General features: G+C 38.8%; 1 protein-coding gene across 8 annotated transcripts in view; it reads left to right on the plus strand.

The window, feature by feature from the left end:
* LOC131246637 (ADP-ribosylation factor GTPase-activating protein AGD3-like) overlaps window positions 1-19088 on the plus strand; it is a 74604-nt gene that overhangs the window by 17010 nt on the left and 38506 nt on the right. For 4 of the 8 annotated variants that reach the window (XM_058246971.1, XM_058246964.1, XM_058246965.1 and 1 more), the window contains 3 exons: window positions 928-998; window positions 11883-11945; window positions 17574-17618. In XM_058246971.1, coding sequence (XP_058102954.1) covers window positions 928-998; window positions 11883-11945; window positions 17574-17618 — 179 coding nt within the window. Of the gene's footprint in view, window positions 1-927; window positions 999-11882; window positions 11946-17573; window positions 17619-19088 lie in introns of those variants that run through there. The other 4 variants (XM_058246967.1, XM_058246970.1, XM_058246966.1 and 1 more) reach the window with 3 other exon arrangements.

Consider the following 19088-nt stretch of genomic DNA (forward strand, 5'->3'; position numbering starts at 1 on the left):
TCATAACTATCCTATAAAATTTCCCTTTTAGTTTGAGTGGGAAATATCAAGTGCTTAACATTAATATGGGGAATATAAACATGGCTAACATGTGTATTCTGTGTCTTCAGAATAAGGAAACAGTGAAGAACCTGTTTTTGCAATGTAATTTCCCACTTGTAGTGTGGGCAAAGCTTTTTCAACCTTTTTGGAATTGCATGTGTGCCAGGGGTGATTTTCATAAGTCTCAGCATGGGCATTGCACAGGAAAAAAGCGAAAATCCCTTTGGCGTTTATCTCTGTTGCAGACTCTATGGTCCCTTTGGAAGAAGTGGAATGATGGAACATTTTGCAACAGAGCTCAGTATGGAAGTTGCCTTCCCAGGAGCAAGGGTCAGAGTTGTTAATTGGTGGCAGGTCTTAAAGTTATCATAGGTTGTTGTCAACATCAAATTGAAGTGTCCCTGAGAGAATCTCTTGTAATGGGCTTGATGACCTGTCATCATTGTTCCCTCTTTTTTTTTATTTTTTATTTTATTTTTAAATTTTATTTTTATAAACCTTATTTTCTTTTAGTAATATTTGAGTTTCCTCTCTCTTAAAAAATTAAAATAAAAAATCCATGTCCAACTTGTATGCCTCACCTGATAAATGGACTGGCCTGATTGTTGGGAAAGGGCTTGACACATTGTTGTCCATCCATTGGATGGTCTGGATCTTGCACACATGTGCCATGTCAACACATGTGGAGGCACGTATGGGGCTGGCCTATATACACGTGGGATCAGCAAACCTCTTGTTTACATAGCGCACAAAGTGGAGAGCAGTCATATGTGGCTACCACTGGGTACATTATATTTGGTTTGTTAATTATATACATGACAAGTCTAATTAATATGTTGTTTCTTTTGCTTTCTAGTGATATTGATGAAATTCATGTTGTCTTAGGGCCTGTTATGAGCAAATTTACTATCGCTTTGAGAGAAATAGGCACTTACAAGGAAGTCCTTCGGTCTCAGGTAAACATCATTTTCTCATTTTACGATGGAAACCACTACAGTAACCTTGTAAGTAAATCATATGTTGCTTATTATAAGATAATGTGTTTGCTTTTGCTTTTGCTTAAATTTTTTTTTTTTAAAATTTAAAATTTAGTTTAATTTAATTTATTTTATTTAAATACTGTCACTCAGTAACAATACTTAGAGAAAGACAACCAAAATAATATAATTAGAAGAAGGTTATAAGGGTGCATTTGTTAATTGGACATTGGAATTGTTTCCCTTGTACATTTGTAAGGGAAACACATTGCTGATATCCTTTTTTTTTTTTTTTTTTTTTTTTTTTTTGTGTTTCTATTTTACTTCCACATTTCCTTTTCCATTGTTGTTGAATCGGCCCTTTTAAAATTTCAACTTTCCTTGCGGTTGGCAAAATCAAGTTTGACTCGGTTGTTGGATTTCTAATGCCACTTTTTATGTATTGGTTTTCTAACCTTTGCCTACTACATGGTCTAATTATCTTGTGCCCCCTCTAAAATTTTTTCCATGTGGCACAATGGTCCACTGATTAGGTTCCTTCATTTGGTTCGCTTGTAGCTGGCAAATTCATGACTTGGACATGATTTGTTAGTCTGGGGAGTTCACTTGGAAACTCAGGTAATCAAGTTAGTTTTACTTTTACTTTCTAAGCAATTAGAAAGAGAAAAGGTAGTTTGGCTTTCATTCAATTATGATTAATGGACATTCGAATGATTTCTTCAAAGGTTCACAGGGCATACAACAAGGTTACCCTCTCTCCTTGTATCTATTTGTTGTGATAGCAGAGGCTCTAGGTTGGATGTTGGATAGGGCGTTATTGGTGGGTATGATAAGCAACTTCCTGTTAGGAAGAGACTGTTGGGGGTCCCTCCTCATGTGTGGCTTAAATAGCCTTTTATTGTTACATGTGTGTGTGGGGGTATTTTGGTCTTTTGGCCAAGCAAACTAAAAGGAGAGATGATTTTTTGTTTAGAGAGAGTTCTAACAACACAGAGGGACTTTTCTTTCTTGGAGAAAAAGAGAAGAAAGAAGAAGGGAGAAGGGGTTTTGTAGAAGAGGAGAACAAAAGCCTTCTACCACCGAAATATTCGCATCCGAGTTCGTGAAGCTCCATCCACAATGCTGGTTTCTTCGTGTAACATCCTGAATTTTCATGGCTTGAGTATATACTCGTGCCCGAGAAATCCAGGTGTTAATAACGTAAAGATTTGGATGCTTAAAAATCTCACCTTATTATTATTAATTTTTATTTAGATCACATTCAATTACATTCACGAAGGTAACCATTCACGAGAATAAAATTGATTGTATTTATTATTCTATCAGAGCAAAGAGCATACAAATAAGTCTTTAATGCCCTGTTAATGGGAGCTTATTACATTATCAAAGTTTTCAGCGGAAAATAAATAAAACAATTCGTGGTGCTGTCCTTTTTCTTTTCATTTCGAAAGAATCTTCCATAGAATGATTATCGGCCGTATTATCAACCTGTAATTCACCTGCAATATCTGTATGGTTGGAGAGGGTCAATGCCCTACTCATAGTGATGGTTATCCTTTAAGATTAACGATAATTCAAAAGATTCATAAAAGTAATGTAAGAGTTCCGATATGTCTCGTACTCCACCACGAGTGCTATCGGTATGCGCAACCAATATATATGAATGCATGCCTAGCAAAGTGTGTACGACTCATCATACGTAGTGATCATCAGAATGTGGAATATAATTCATAGAAAACCCGGCTCGCCCCGCATTCTCACACTACGGAGATTCGTCGGCGTGTCTAACGCTACCGTGGATTTACGTGAACATCTCGAAACGGCACAACACATAAATCAGATGAATTACATGACACGATTTGTTCATGGAGCGACTATTTACGACATCCAATCCCAGAAGTGATGTAATACGCATTGCGAATTACTTACATTGATTTGTGTACCACTACCTAAAATTCATGGAATTACGTATTGACCAAGAAGGTCACTACCCAGAGCGCATTATGCCCCACGATAAAATATTTGAATCATTAGTTGTGGGACTTCAAACACATCACTTGCATCAGAGGGGAAATAAATTGAACCATGAGAGTTTTGGAATTTCAAGACACATGCCCAAGCCATAAAGGGAGGTAGCACAAGGCTAACCTAATAAAGGAGAAAAGCAGCGTTAAGCTATCTTAATAAAAGAGAAGAGTAGCAAATAAGCTAAATCAACAAGAATAAGGGGAGATGAGCAAAAGGCCAACTCAATATAGAGGGGAAGCACGCGTCGCTCTCAAACTTTGCAAAGGGCAGTGCTTGTATCCATCGCCTCACATAAATTCATAAAGATCACGCATAATTAAAATCATACCTTAACTATAATTTTCAAAGGATAAGTAATTGATAATGGTAAATCAATCAATTGCATGGAGGATTCACAGTAATATAGAAGCATGTAAAAACAAGATCAGTCATATCAACTCAAATTAATGTAAGCTTAAAGGAATTCCTTACCTCTTAGTTCGATCCCACTCTAATGTTGCTAGATTTGCAATATCGTACCCAACTCTAGCATGATTAGCATGTTTCTTAGGTTGAAAAATAGGTCATATGATCGGCTCAAGTTAAAGTTAGTCCAAGATTTAAACCTAGCTTTTACTACAATCGTAAGAGAGGAGATTTAGATGTAATCTTGGAAGGAATAAGTAAAACATGGAACATGGAATATAGTTCTCGTGGAAGATTTCAAAAGGTGGTTACTTCACCTCTCGTTTTTGTATCATGACCGGCTGGACCGATGGGAAGCACTTCAGCAGTCGGTCTTTTCCTTTTCTTTCTTTCTCTCTCTCCTGGTGTGTGGATTGAATGATTCTTCCCCTACCCCATGTCTCAGGCTTTTATAGATTTTCTGACATGTTTCCAGCGGGAGGAAGAAACCCGTTCCAGTAAGACATGCCTTGCGCACCCTGTTTACACACGTGAGTTCCGAGTTGATCTACGTGTCTTTCGAACTATCACGTGGGTTTAGCACTCTACTTCTCCTAACATACTGGGTAACTTCTTGTTTGAAGGGCCAGCAGACGGGTGGTTGCAATTTTGTTCTTGGATGCAAGAACGTCCAGTGATTGGTCAAAGGAGATGGCCCTGCTTCAATGGTGGATTTGTCCCTAGGCCATCTTTCCCCGAACCAGTTCTTCTGGACGGTCTGGGATCGCCGTCCAATGTTCTCTGGCCCACCAGATCTGTGGTCCGGATGCTCTTGCGGAATAGTTTACGGGAACGCAGCTTTCACGTGCTGCGGTTCGTCTCCGTGGAAAACGGCTGAACGCCACATTCCCTCCACTCCTTTCCTTCCTTTTCCGCCGACTTGGGAGGGGTCGGAAACCTCCTCACCGAAGTTTGGACAGCTCGGATTGGAGCCAGGTTCCAAGTGCTGGTCGTCCTGCCCGTGGAAGTTGGAGTGACATTTTTCTATACGGGATTTAAATCCGAATTTACGAAAAGAAACCCAACAATCTCGGTGTTCCCATTCTTTCTGGACTCCTTGTTTGGATCGGAATCTTCTTGTTGGAGTTTGGGGTGGTTTGGATTTGGTAGAAAGGAGTTCGTTTGGTGGGTTCATTACATCCGAGCGGTGGTGGTTTCTTGTACGAGATTACAACGATCCTTTCATCTTTCGACGATTCTGCGGCATGTGGGATTCCCTCCGCTCTCTGAGGTTCCATGTTGGTTTCGGAACCTATTTGGGTGGAATTTGGATGGTGAAGATTGCATCAGAGTAGGGAGTTTCTAATAAGGATCTCCCATCTTTCGCACCATTTTTATTGGCCATAGTTTACGGCGGCTGAAGCTTCCACTTTGGCTGATTTTTACGGACCATTGGGGTCCACTTGTGATGATTCTTTGAGAAATCCACTCCATTGGTTTTGTAGGGTCATGATGGACCATGGGCAAAAAGATGGAGCTAATCCAAGTATTTGGTGGCTACAAATTCAACAAGTGTGTGAGTGGCTCACACCGTTAAAACCTCCTTACGTGAGACGTGTTTGCTGTGACATTTGTAATTTCACATAAATTGAATTCTTTTGTGTTGAGTCCTTTGTACTGTTTGTAGTTGCATGATCCGCTTTGTTCATTGCGTTTGACACGCCCTGGTAGGATAAGGGCAAACAATGGAATAGGTCCGTTGATCGGGTGGGCCATATGGTATGATCGAGCATCAATGGTGGCATGCAATGGCATTGAGTATTTACAATCTTGCCATCCATTTCTCAACCAGCTTCCGACGTCCATTACGTTGAAATGCGCCGTCCGAAGGTCTTGAAATTTGGCGGGCATTCATCATTTTTCGTGCTCTTTCTATCGGTCCAGTTTGGGTCCCGATCTCCCAAGGATGTCCAAGATGCTCTTTTGAATGACTAACACACTCCGTGCTTTAGGACTAAGGTTACACACATCTAATTGAAACATTACCCAGTGGTTTAGACATATAACCTAAGATCTTCATAATAACTAAATTATCCTAATATTCCGATGGTCCGTTTGGGGGATCTAAATACGATGGACGGTTAGATGACATGCTAAAAATAAGAATACTTGATGGTTGATACTCTGATTATGGAAGTGGGTGTACTGTCAGTTTTGTAAACAGATGATCATAAGTGGGTTTTTGGAGTGATCAAGAGGCAGAACATGTATATCGTTAGATTCAAGTGACTTGTTCACATGTGTAGGTTTCTCAGATTATAGTTTTGATGGTGGGTTGAGCATATTCATAGGTGGTGTACAAGATGAACGGATCAGAATCTCAATTTGATATGTGTACGAGCGGATGCAGATATTAGGTAGTTAGTTTACTATGATCGGGTGGTCCAAACTCAAAGTGGACGGTCAAATATCTTTACGTATCGGTGGATAGTTGGCTGAACTGTTGGTTATGATGGATAAGTGGGAATACTTGGACATGTGATGATCTTGTCTTAAAATCAATAGTCGGATGGCTTAATCTATGGATGAAGATCATTCTCCACGGTCAAATTCACGTTGGAGAATAGATGTAAGGTTAGGATAACTAGATTGGTATCGTACACATGTACATATTAAGTTACATTTCATGGTAACACTTGAGAACTTTCAATACTCGGGTATTGAAAAGTTTGGGGTGTTACACTTCTATTGTCTTCTCCAAGGGTTGTGTTGGGGGTTTTCTACAATCTCTAATTGGTGAGAAATTCTTTTCTTTCATTGTTGCTTGTAATCCACCATTGGGTGATGTAGTTTGGGTATCCAAGAGAGGTCTCTTGATGATTGTACTTCAATTATTATTATTATAGTGGATCTGTGCTAGACTAGGTCTTGTATTTTTCCCCTTCACATCGGAGGGTTTTCCACGTAAGAAAATTGTGGTGTCTCTTGTATCCTACATGCTTGATGATTTGCTTGTTTGTGTCAGAAGTGATTTTCATCCTTTAAATATTTTATGTTGCTAATTCCATTGATTTGAACATAGAAGGGAAAGGGGTGTTGTTTCCCAATAGGGCCGAGATTCATGTATCGTATCTTCAGTATGCCTATGATACATTGCTCTTTTATGAGTTGAATAGGGGGAAGGTGTAGCATGGTTTCAAATAGTATCTGGTTAGAAGGTCAATCTTCAGAAAAGTAAGATAATAGGGGTTTAATTAAGTTTAGAAGGCGTGTAGGAATTGGCGAATATATTTGGTTGCAAAGCGGGAAGTCCTCTGACGTCTTACCTTGGCTAACCATTGTGCATCAACAAACCTGCTAAAAGGTTATGGGACCACGAGGGCGGATTGAAAGGAAACTGTTGGCGTGGAAGTGCAGGCATCTGTATATGGGGGGGGGGGGGGGGGGTCCACAAAGGCAGCACTTTTAAATTTGCATGTGTTTTTATGTCATTTTTTAAGTGTGTAGCAAGTGTCATGCGGAGAATAAAGAAGCTCCATAGGGACTTTATTTGTGAAGGGGATGAGGAAAAGAAATGAAAATTCACTCGGTGAATTAGAAGGTGGCATGCAAAAGTTTATTTTATTTTATTTTTTTTGGGGGGGGGGGGGGGTGGGTGGGTATCAGATATGAAGGTGATGAGGACATCACGTCACGTATACCCTTACGTATGTATCAGAGGAGGAAGCGGGCCGTGCCGATTTCCTGATGGCTAGGCGAGTACCCGTGATCGTGCTGAAGACCCCATGTGCATGTGCGAGCATCTGGAAGACCCCACACTGGGAAGATGCACATAGGCTGCTTTATGGAGTGATCTAGACTGTTGGATCAGAAGGACGCGACGATTGGGCCATTGGATCGCATGGATCACATGATTGGGCCATTGATCGTTGATTGTCCACATCAGTTTTAGATTTTATCATATTTTAGTATTTAGTTTTTGATTATTTTATATTTGGACACATTATGACTGTTTTAGTTGATTTTATTTAGACTAGGGTTATTTTCGTTAAAGTTCACAAGACATGGGGATTTTTTTAATTTTTGAAACTTCTTGGATTTATAAAAAGAGGAGGGTGTGTGACCTCTCCTTTATTAAATTTTGTGATAAAAAAAAAGAAGAGAAAAACTCTTGCTTTCTTCTCCCATCTTCATGCGATTTGAAGATACTTCCATGTGATTTGAAAGGAAGATTGGTGTGAGGCTAATCTTCATCAATAGAGGCGCGATGTCTCCATCTATCCCTACATTGTCTTCTTTTTTTCTTTTCCATCCAGGTATTTCCTTCAGATTCTTAATTCTCCCATCCAAAATCTTCGTCTTCTACCAAACCCAACTTTCCTATGCCTATCCGTAATCCAAACCCTAAACTTGAACCTAAAATTCTCAATTTTCCTACTTTCCCAAATTTCCCAAACCCTAATTTTCAACCTAGGTTGTATTAGGTTTCCTATTTTGAAATAGATTATACCTTATGCTAATTGGATGTCCCTACATCCATTAGATCCTAGTTTATTTTTATTAATGGTCCTGTGTTACGATGTTGGTAGCTTAGGTCAGGATTATGCATGATTTTCTTTTGATTTAATGATATTTGTGATGAATATAGCGACGTTTGTGTTTTTTTGTTAAATATCTTAATTCGGTTATTTGATCTCACATGTTACTTAGTTCATGCATTGGTCCTGCATCATCTTGTAGGTGTTGTTAATATCGTGCTGATTGGGAAATGGCTTTGGAGGTTTGGGGGTGAAGATAATCCGCTATGGAAAGGAGTTATTTGAAGTACAATACTCAAGAGGGAGGTTGGTCTATTAAAGAACTCTCCTTATATGAGGCATAGGGTGTTTGGAAAGCAGCGATGGGAGAATGGATAAGGCATTGGGATTTTGGAAAGCAGTGATGGGAGGAAATTTTTTTTTTTAAAACTGAGTTTCTTTTGTAGTAGGCGAAGGATCTAGAATTTTTTTTGGGAAGATCCATGGTATGGAGAGGTTCCCCTTTCTGAAGTGTATTGCTGGTCTTCAATATTTAATCTGTCAAGAACATATGCATAGCATCATGTTTCAAGAGACAGAGGATTGGTGTGGGATTCAAGTTTCAGCCAGAATCTTTTGGATGTGGAAATTGAAGAATTTGCTTGCTTCCAGGAAAAGATGCAGTTGTGTTCATTTGAATCAGGAAAGAAAGATACTTGGTTATGGAATGATGAATCAAATGGAGTTTTCTCGGTCAAATCCTGTTACAATAGGTACAGCAGTGATGGGGCCTATCTCTCTATAGGCTGGTATCTCAAATCTGATGTTTTCCTGGGCCCGCCAAAGCTGGTCACCTTTGGTTGGATTGCGGGTAAAAGGAAAGCAAAGCAAAGCTACTCACTGCAGACAGGCTTCACAAAAAGGAGTATGATGAAAAGAAATGCCTGTATTGTATTTGAGGGATGAGGAAACAAATAATCCATCTCCTAGTGCATTGCTCAACGGCAGTATGCATATGGAGGCGGGTGCTAGAGCTTTTCGGTGTGATTTGGGTGATGCTAGTGTTGGTAGATCTACTATGTTGGCTTGCAAGAGGGTCGTTACCAAACAAAAAAGAAAAAAGAAAAAGAGTAGCACCATGGAGAGAGGGTTTTTGGCTTCAATCTGGTCAATATTTGGAAGGAAATAAATTGCAGAATCTTTTCTAGTAAATTGGAGAATGGGAATAATTTTTTCACAGAATCGAAGGCCCCATTTTGGCACAGGATGCTGAAATTCCCTTTTTCAAGGGATGGAAGTTAGAAGAGATAGAAGCTTTTTTGATGTGGTAGGTTGGGTGATTTGTAAATTGGGGGTTTCTCTGTTCTTTTTTTGTATTGTTGTTTTCCCTTTCTATGTAATGAATTTACCATAAAAAAAGATGGGAAACATCATAAATCCCAAAATGGCAGATGGACAAAACAAATGTTCTTCTTCTTCACTTTATGCTTCATCCACAGCAGGCCTCAGTGTTTGGACAATCTGACAGGTTCCCACAGTTTTAACAATCTTATTTTCAGAATGTCATGGTGGGCCACACTTGATGCCCAGTCCAATGTTCCATAGGTGTGCGAAGTTGGTATGTGCAGCTATGTGCCAAGTTGTCAGGAGCTATTTCTTGTGGATGGGTCTTTGTGCAAGTAGGGCCCATGGTTATTGGATTTGAACTGTTGGATTGATAGGGCCACACATATGCCAAGTTGGCACGTGCAGCTGCTTGTAGATGTACCTATGGATGCATGCCAGCTATTGAAGGGTGTTTGTTCAAGTGGCGCCCATGGTTATTGGCTCCGGGTTGATGCGCTTAACCATGGATGACCTAATCCCTTAAAATCACGATTTTCTGTAGATCCTAGCCTTACTAGGTCTCATTATTTCAAATATTAGTCCAACCCCCAAAATTTTCCCCTTCTGAATAACCTACCAAACAATAAATGGGAAAGAAATAAAAATCAAATCTCCCTGGAAATGCACCTATCAAACCAAACAGCAGAAACATGTTTTCATTTCCATGCATTTCCTGGAAGTGTTGTTTACATGGAAATGAGATTTTCTTAGTATGTTTTTTTTCCATGAATCCAAATAGGTCCTTAGGAAACAAGATGGGAAAGTGAAAGGCATTCATGTTTCGCATTTAAAATCTATTTGGTAGAAAAATAAACAAAAACAGAAAATCATGTCTTCTAAGAAAAATAAAGAAAGAAAAACCAGTTGCTCTTTTGGTGTGTAACTCCATAGTACATGAGTGGGTCAAATGAGTAAAAAAGAATGTCTTTGGGTGTCCTCCCAGATAATCTCGTTGAAAGGAGATCTAGAATCAATAGATCTCTTCCTACATTGTTCATCTTAGTTCTTCTGTACTTAAGATTCAAGTGGTTGATCAATCAGTCTCATCTTTGAGCTGTGGTTCATGTCAGATACTGCAGCAATAAACAACTTGCTTGTTTGCTGATGAAATTTTTTCCTACATTATTTGGAGATAGAATTGAGTTGAAGTGGAGAGAGGGTCCATAGGGGATGATGGACCTATATGAGATACTGGATTGATATGGGATATGGACCAGTTTGGTAAAAGAACCCATATTGTATGACCTAGTTTTCCTGGCTGTGAAGATGGAGCTGCTAGAAACGAAGGTTTCAATGAGAAAGTTGGAGTTCCTAAGTTGAAAAAATTTCTGAATTTGAAAGGTTCATGCCAGGACGTTCTCACAAAAATGAGTTATAGGTTCTCAAGGACCCCATTGACCAAGCATGCTCAGAGGGTAACTCACCGAGGATGATGGATGTGCTATGGGAGTGTATTATTGTAATGCTGGATTTGAGAGGTTCATGTCATGGAATGTTCTAGGAAGAGTTATGCGGTTCTCAAAGACCGGACCAAGCATGATCAGAGGGTAACGTACCAAGGATGATGTAAGTGCTATGTGTATTCTTGTAATCTCTATATACTATGAAGGTATCGTTGTAATCTGTTATTCTAGAAGCCTCCTTGTTAGTGAATCTTTTTTATTGACGTGAAATGATCTCTTGGATCTATTTAGATAAGCACTAAGCTTAATAATATTTCTAGGATATCTCTAGATAAGCTTGGGAAGATTTTAGGATCTCTCTAGATGCTTGAGAAGATTTCTAGAATCTTCCTAGATAGGCCGGATTAGTACTGTAACTTTCTATTCATTCTATTAATCAAATCAAGGAAATAATAGACCCTTTAAGACTGTCACATGGTATCAGAAAAGGTTTTTATGATATTAAGTTCTGGTAGAAGCAAAATCAATTTATTGGCAAAAAAGTATTTCACCATTCAAGGAGAAGAAGCCAAATTGCAGATTGTATCCGAGTTTCTTTCCAACAGGTAGAACTTCATTCTCAAGGTGTGTGATCATTGTGCCTTTGTCGTATATCTCCTTGAGCTGAGCTGAAGTTTTTTCTTCAAATTCAATTGTTGCAAATATTATTTTTTTGGAGCTTCGTTTTAGTGAAGGGGGTGTGGATGAATTCAGTATTCATCTTTTGTTGATGGTTCAGGTAAATTAGAGATTTTAGGGGCAGATTGTTTCTTGTAGCTTCATCTGGTTACTTATGTTAGGATTACGGAATATATGAGCCCATGGATTGTTTTGCTTTAGGATTATGTAATTCTGTCTTTTCTTTAATTGAAGATAGTCAAATTGTTCCTTTTATTTTAATGTTCTTGCAGGAAACCCTAGCAGTTCGGACTTTTCCCATGCATCAGTATCTTGTGTTTTGCTTGTTGATTGATCCTTGTTCATTTCATGTCAAACTTTGACCCAATAAAACTTCGAATTGCCACTCCTTTTCATGAAATCATCTGTGACTTAAATTATGTCTTCTAGGTGCTTGGTGTGGCTAATATTTTAAATGGTTTTGTTAGGTTGAACACATGCTAAATGACAGATTACTGCAATTTGTCAACATGGATTTGCATGATGTCAAGGTATGTTACACGAATGCTCCACTCTGAAATTTCAAGTTTTGGACATTTAGTGAATAAAATACCCTTCTAATGATTTTTTATGAGGCTTATAAGTTATAATGCATCCGAGGATTAGTCGTAGGCTCTTGCATGTGTAAGTGCAGCTACATGTAGTCACTGAAACAATAGAATGCCTTCTGCTTAATGTTGATGTGAGAATGAGCATTTTTGTTAGCATAAGAATCGTGAATAATTACGCATAGGTGGGGTGTGCATGGAGTTGCTAGGTATGGTAGACGTAGGTTGCTATATTAAGAGATCATCATCTTGCAGATTATGTTTTGGTTTATCATTATCTTAGGATTATGTTTTGGGAATATCTATTTGAAGTTAGCATCATCTTGGGATTATGTTTGAGAGTATCAGTACATTGGGAAATTAGGGCCACTTTGGATAACACTTCTCTGCTGTAAAAGAAGTGCAAACTACAATCACTACATTTTCCTTTTCCTACATGTAGGAAATGCTCTGAATTCTCATCCCATGTTCCATGTTTGTAGAGCTTGTGGAATCCATATTTCCATCTCGTATTGGTCAAATTTCAGTGGTTTAAAACATTTAGATTTTTAAGAATACCTCCATAGTTCTTGCTTAACATTTACACCTTCCTTGTCTCTTCAACCAAAACTGTCATCTGCCAACAACACACACCATGGGATCTCTTACTGGGAATGCTTTTATGACCAATGCAAAAACATACAGGCTCAATGCTTGCCCTTGGTGTAGGCCTATAGTAATTGGAAACTCACTTATTGGTTAATGTAATCTATCGTGCTTTTCTAGTCATTTCTCAGCGATGTTGTGTAAAATTATGTAAAAAATCTTACCTTCATGGGTGGGTCACCCCTCCGCTATCCATCTTAACGTCCCTTTTGGAATTGGAGTTGTTGAAAGAATGTTAATAGTGGATGGAGGATTTTTGTCGGGCTGTTCCTTCACTATCTATCCTAAAATCTCTTAAGGAATTGGAGTCATTGGAAAGAATGTTAAAAGTGGATGGAGGATTTTTGTGTCATGTTACAAAAAGGCCTGGTTGTAGGCATGTTCATGCTACAAAAAATGACATAGTTGATGTTATTCTCATATGTTGAGGCTTTCGAGCATTCTTTGTTATTGTGTGTGTGTGTGTGTGTGTGTGTGTGTGTGTGTATTCCTGAGGGAGTAGTTTCTGTCTCTCTCTCTGTCTCTGTCTCTGTCTCTCTCTCTCACTCACACACACACACGAGAAGGTCAAGTCCAATCGGTTTGACTTGACCATAAGTTACTGTCCACCCAACATATAACTTCCAACCTGTAATGTGCCTATGACATCCAACTTCTCCAATAGGTTGGCCCCATTGTGAGGATTGCCCATACAAAAATAGCCACATCCACTTATCAGGTGTATCACTCTTGTAGTTTGTTTATTATCCATAGATAGACATTGTTTTCTGTGGCATGGTCCACCTGGTGAGTGGATGTGGCTGATTTTTGCACAAGGTGTTCCTTATACTGGAGCCAACCTATTGGAAGGGTTGGATGTTGCATGTACATGACAAGTTGGATGTTATCCATTGAGTGGATGGTGGCTTATAGTCTAACTTGTTGGACTTCGACCTTCTCTCTCTCTCTCTCTCTCTCTCTCATCTCAACACACACATACACACATATACATACATATACATATGTACAGACACACTCATGCACACACACATGTGTGTGTGTATGAACCAGTGTTCGAAATATCTCCGATATTATCTTTATCTCCAGCTCAGCGATACCGATAACACTGGTAGCGATACCAATAACACCGGTAGTATCCGAAATTCCAAGTAGTAGCAATGTATTGCTAAGTATCGCCAATGTATCAATACCGCTAATGTAATCACCAATATTTTCAATTATGTAAATTCTAAGTGTTGCTTGTATTGCCAATGCATCAATATCGCTAATGTATCGTCAATATTTTTTTACTATGTAAATTCTAGGCAATGCTTGGATCATAAGTGTATCAATGATATTTTCATAATATTGCCAATGTATCGATACCATCAAAATTTTGTTAATTAGAAAAAAATTTATTTCGATTTTTTTTTGTCATGGGCTCATGGTTGTATGTAGTGTTCAATTTGTCATTGATAATATTAATAATGTCTCGATATTAGTGATATCGCAACTTGGCGATATTGAGATCCCAATCTTTCATTTCATTTCTGATTGTTGATGATTTCTTAGTGAAATATCACGTGTTGTTGATAATTTACAACAACACATGCTTTTAAGGTCCTTTTTGCTTTTTATTTATTTATTCAAATTTCTAAATATGCAAGTATGTACATTTTAACATCTTCTAAAGTTTTGCTGAAAATTCCACCGTTTTTCTCATGTTTTCCCGCATTTTCAGTTATCAACGATATCGATATTGTTTCCGTATCCCCGTCTAGTGAAACTTGTAGTGATACCGATACTTCGAACACTGGTATGAACACACATGTATATATACATTTACATTCATAAACACACACACATGTATGCATATACATGTGTACATATGTGTGGGAAATGATTCAATGCAACATTTTAATTGAAATTGCAATGAACACGTTTTCATTGTCATGTGTGTGCCCCACAATGATGTGTTCATGACATCCACTGTGACCATCATATGCATCACCCCTTGTTTCGAAATGGGCCAAAATATCAATCCGATCTGTGACTCAGGTGGACCACACAATAGGGAATAGTGAAAAAAGGGGATGCCCACCATTGATTTCAAGTGGCGCCCACCTGAGTGTCAAAACTACCTAATGGCCGCATGATCCCTTCATATGGTGTAGATACTTTAAGTGAATGGATTGGATGTCATCAACACAACACGATGGGCCCTCTTTGAAACAAAGGGTGTGCATCCCCCCTTAATTGTTTCCTGCCGTGCGGCACACCCGAGTTTTGTATCAGATTGATTGTTGGGTCCTTGGCCAAATGAGCCAAGGCTCATCTAATGGACAGGCTGATGTCATGGATACATCATGGCAGGACCCACACAATATTTTCACTGCAATTTTGGTGAAAACGTTTGTGTGGAATCATTTCCTTGTATATATGTTAACACGTGATATTTGAGAAATAGTTGAGAGTAATGAAGGAGATTGAATGATGGAGAATGAGAAGACGCACTTTCCTTAAAGCTGGGGCATAGATATCCCATGTGCCCAGCTTGCCCAAGTATCATGAAGATGAGCACAATGCGACATCACTGTTAAATTAATGCTTTCCTAGTCATCATGGTATGTCTACATTAGGCACCGCAACACAACATAATTGTTTGGTTATTGCTTTGCTATTCATCATGAAATGGATCATCTATAGGAAAACATGCCATCATTGGGATGATCATCTACATCAGGGACCACAATATCACTATTATATTGTCACTTTCCCAATCATCATTGGATGGATCTTCCATGGCAGGCCCCACAACATCACTGTTAGATTATCTCTTTCCCTGTCAACATAGGATGGTTCATCTACCGCATACGTCGAGACATTATTAAGATAAGATTATTGTTTTCCCAGTCATCATGGGATGGATCATCTACAATAGGTGACATGATATTACTGTTATACTATTGCTTTCCTAGTCATCATGGGATTGATAATCTAGAAAAGGTTCGAGGACATCAAACCCCTAAGAGGACAGCACCTTCCAGACAATGTCTGGATGAAGAATGGATTGTTTACATGATGTTTGGATTGTAGTGTTGGCATGGAGATCAATTATATGGTGGCGTTGAGATGATGGCACGTTGATGTTTTAGAGACGAAGACGGTGGTGGTAGCATGATGAAGAAGATAATGGCATAATTCTCTCTTTGACACCATGTTAACAAATGATACCATGTAAACAAACCATATTAGAGAAATAGAAGAGAGAACTGAAAGAGATTGAATGATGGAGGATGAGAACATATATTATCTATCCCTCTTACAGTGCTTTATTTATAACAATAGATGGTTACAACAAAGAAGAACATAAATGAGAACCATAAAGGAGTAAGAGATAAGAACACTGTAAATAGAATAAGAGATAAGGACACAATAAATAAACATAAAAATCCTCCCTTAATGTTGCTGGACAGGAACATACACAACTCTCTCTCCAGTACTTGCACACACACACACACACGTGTGTGCATGTCTACTCAATGAGTGGATGTCACTGATTTTTGCACTAGGTGATCCTCATGATGCAAATAACCTATTGGACGGGTTGGATGATGGACGCGCATGAAAGGTTGGAAATTTATCTGCTGTGTGGATGAAAATTTTAGTCCAACTGGTTGGACTTGAGACCTGCTCATATATGTATGATCATCATCATCATCTAAGCCTTATCCCAATTAATTGGGGCCAGCTACATGAATCCTGTTCCGCCATTCCACTCGATCAAGGGCCAGACCTTCAGTTTGACTTTGACCATAGTCTTTTATTACTACCTCCATCCATGTCTTTTTGGGCCTTCCCTTGCCCTTTCAGTGCCTTCAACTTGTACCAACTCACTCCTAACCGGCGTGGTTCTTGGTCTCTGAGTACATGATTGAACCATCTAAATCTACTTTCCCTCATCTTATTACCTATGGGTACTACTCCTAGGTTCCAGGTTCCCTCAAATGCATTCATTCTAATTCTATCCTTACTCGTCTTGCCACCCATCCATCTCAACATCCTCATGTCAGCTAAACTCGTCCTATGAACATGATGTGTTTAAACTGCCCAACCTTCTGTCCCATAAAGCATGGCTTGTCCTATAGCTATCTTATAAAATTTCACTTTCAATTAAAGTGGTACACGACAATGACTCCAGAGGCACATCTTCATTTCTTCCATCTCACTTGAATTCTGTGGGCAACATCCTTGTCAATCTCCCCACTCTTATGAATTATAGACCCAAGGCATCGAAAGTGGTCATTTTGGAGAACTTGGTATCTTAACTAATTCCTCATTTTCATTTCTATTGTTAGTAAAATTGCACTCCATGTATTTTGTTTTAGTCCGGCTAATTGGATTCTAAAGCATCCCTCAGTAGCTTTGTGTTTTTGCCCTCCCTTGTCCTGTCAATAAAAAATATGTCATTTGCATACAACATTAACATACACATGGGATTTCTTCGTGTAAATGCCTCATCAACTCATCCATAACCAATGCAAAAAGGTACGAGCTCAATGCTGACCCCTGGTGTAAGCCTACAATAATTGGGAACTCACCTGTCGCTTCATTAGTGGTGCTCGCATATCTTACCACACCCTCGTACATGTCTTTCCCAACACCCACCAGGTTAATTCTCTAGGGACCCTATTGTATGCTTTTTCTAAGTCAATAAAGGCCACGTGCAGTCCTTCATGTCCCTATATTTCTCCATCACCTGTCTCATATATTAGTGTGTGTGTGTGTGGGGGGGCGAAAGGTGTTAGTTTCCAAAGCCTTAATATAGGATTCTCCATTACCCTCTTGTAATCTTTTGGTCTCTCTTCAATGAAATCAGTTCAACTCTTAAAAAAGGAGAGAAGAAAAACTTGTAATGACATGGTAAGGATCCTTTTGTTTGTGCAGGAAGCCCGCAAGCGTTTTGACAAGGCTAGCCTTCATTATGACCAGGTTTGCTTTTGAGGATTTTTTTATTATAAATATTTCTCTATTTTGAAGGTTATAATGATTCTTACCTAACCATTTTATGAGGTTGTGTTATGTGATTTTGTCATTGTTCTGAATTGAACTGATCATCGTTGTAACTTGACTGCTTCCTAATTCATAATTACTGGACCATGAAATAAGCAAGACTTGGACGCATGTTATATTAAAAAAAAAGGTCATTGCTTTTGGTGCCTAGTGCGAAATGACAAAGTGTTCACAATTGATCATCTATGGGACAGGAAGATTATTTTCAGATTTTCTATTGTTATTGGATTATGCCTCAATCTATCAGGTCTTTCCTTCTGGTGTGGCACAAGTCACGTCGAGGTCCTGAAAGGAAAATATTGGGGAGAGTTTCCCTCGTGTTGAGTTTGTGGTCGATTTGGGCTGAAAGAAATAATAGAGCTTTTGCGATCTTGCTTGTTATCCCGAGAAGATGTTTAGGAGGTCCAAATTGAGGGTGGTCCCCTGGACAGGGCTCTAAATCGTTTTGATTACTGTCCGTCAGATTCTCGTGATGTTTGTTGGGACTTTTAGCATTGTTGTTTGGATGTGATGATTCCTCATCATCATCCTCTTTGTATTTTCTCCATTCTTTTGGTTAAAAAAATTTGTTGTGATATCTCTACAACAAAAAAAAAAGAAAAAAAGAAGAAGTAGATAATGAGAGAGGATAATAAAAAGTGATCTACCTGTGTGGGCCTAAGTTTTGTAATTACCTTTGTTTCATCAGGTATCTTAAGCAATGGTTGACTGTCTAGAGAAACTGCTGACTTCCCAGTTCCCATTAAATAGAACTTAAACTTTCTAGGAACTATCCTCAATCCTTCACAAAATTTGTCTCAACCCCCAAAAGGAAATAGTTAGGTACAGCATAGGGATGTCATCAAGATGCACAGTCAATACTGTTGGCCAGTTTCTCTGATCAATGAGGTTATTACACAGTTTTCTGCATGCTCCAGAAGCCAATCGATTCTTCAAATTTGGATGTATTCTCATCTTCTTCTGACCTTCCAAACCCTGTATGAATGTTTTCGAAAGCTATCTTGTTATGCCTGAACAATGTGCGCAAGTTGCTGAAACTTTTCTAGTGATTGGGAAAATTGTTGGTGTAATATTACTTTTTCAGTTGATTAATTTCCGACACAACAAAGTGATGGCAGATGTTTTAACCAATTCGATTAGAAACTGTCATTGACTTCTTGCTCACAATCACCTAAAGCATTGTTCCCTTAAGGAGTGTCTTTTGGGGAGAGAATCTTCTCAAATCAGGTTTTCATAAGTCGGGTCCTAAGGCATTGTTGCAAGCCACAAAAGCTAAAAAATTGGTAAAATGCTATCAATTAACTTAAATGGATTAGATAAAATTACAGAAATAAACGTGAGATCACAGGATTGAACTTTAGTCAACGGTGGAGCAGGATTTGTGTAGCC

Source organism: Magnolia sinica, chromosome 5 (assembly GCF_029962835.1).
Source record: "Magnolia sinica isolate HGM2019 chromosome 5, MsV1, whole genome shotgun sequence".
Taxonomy (NCBI): domain Eukaryota; kingdom Viridiplantae; phylum Streptophyta; class Magnoliopsida; order Magnoliales; family Magnoliaceae; genus Magnolia; species Magnolia sinica.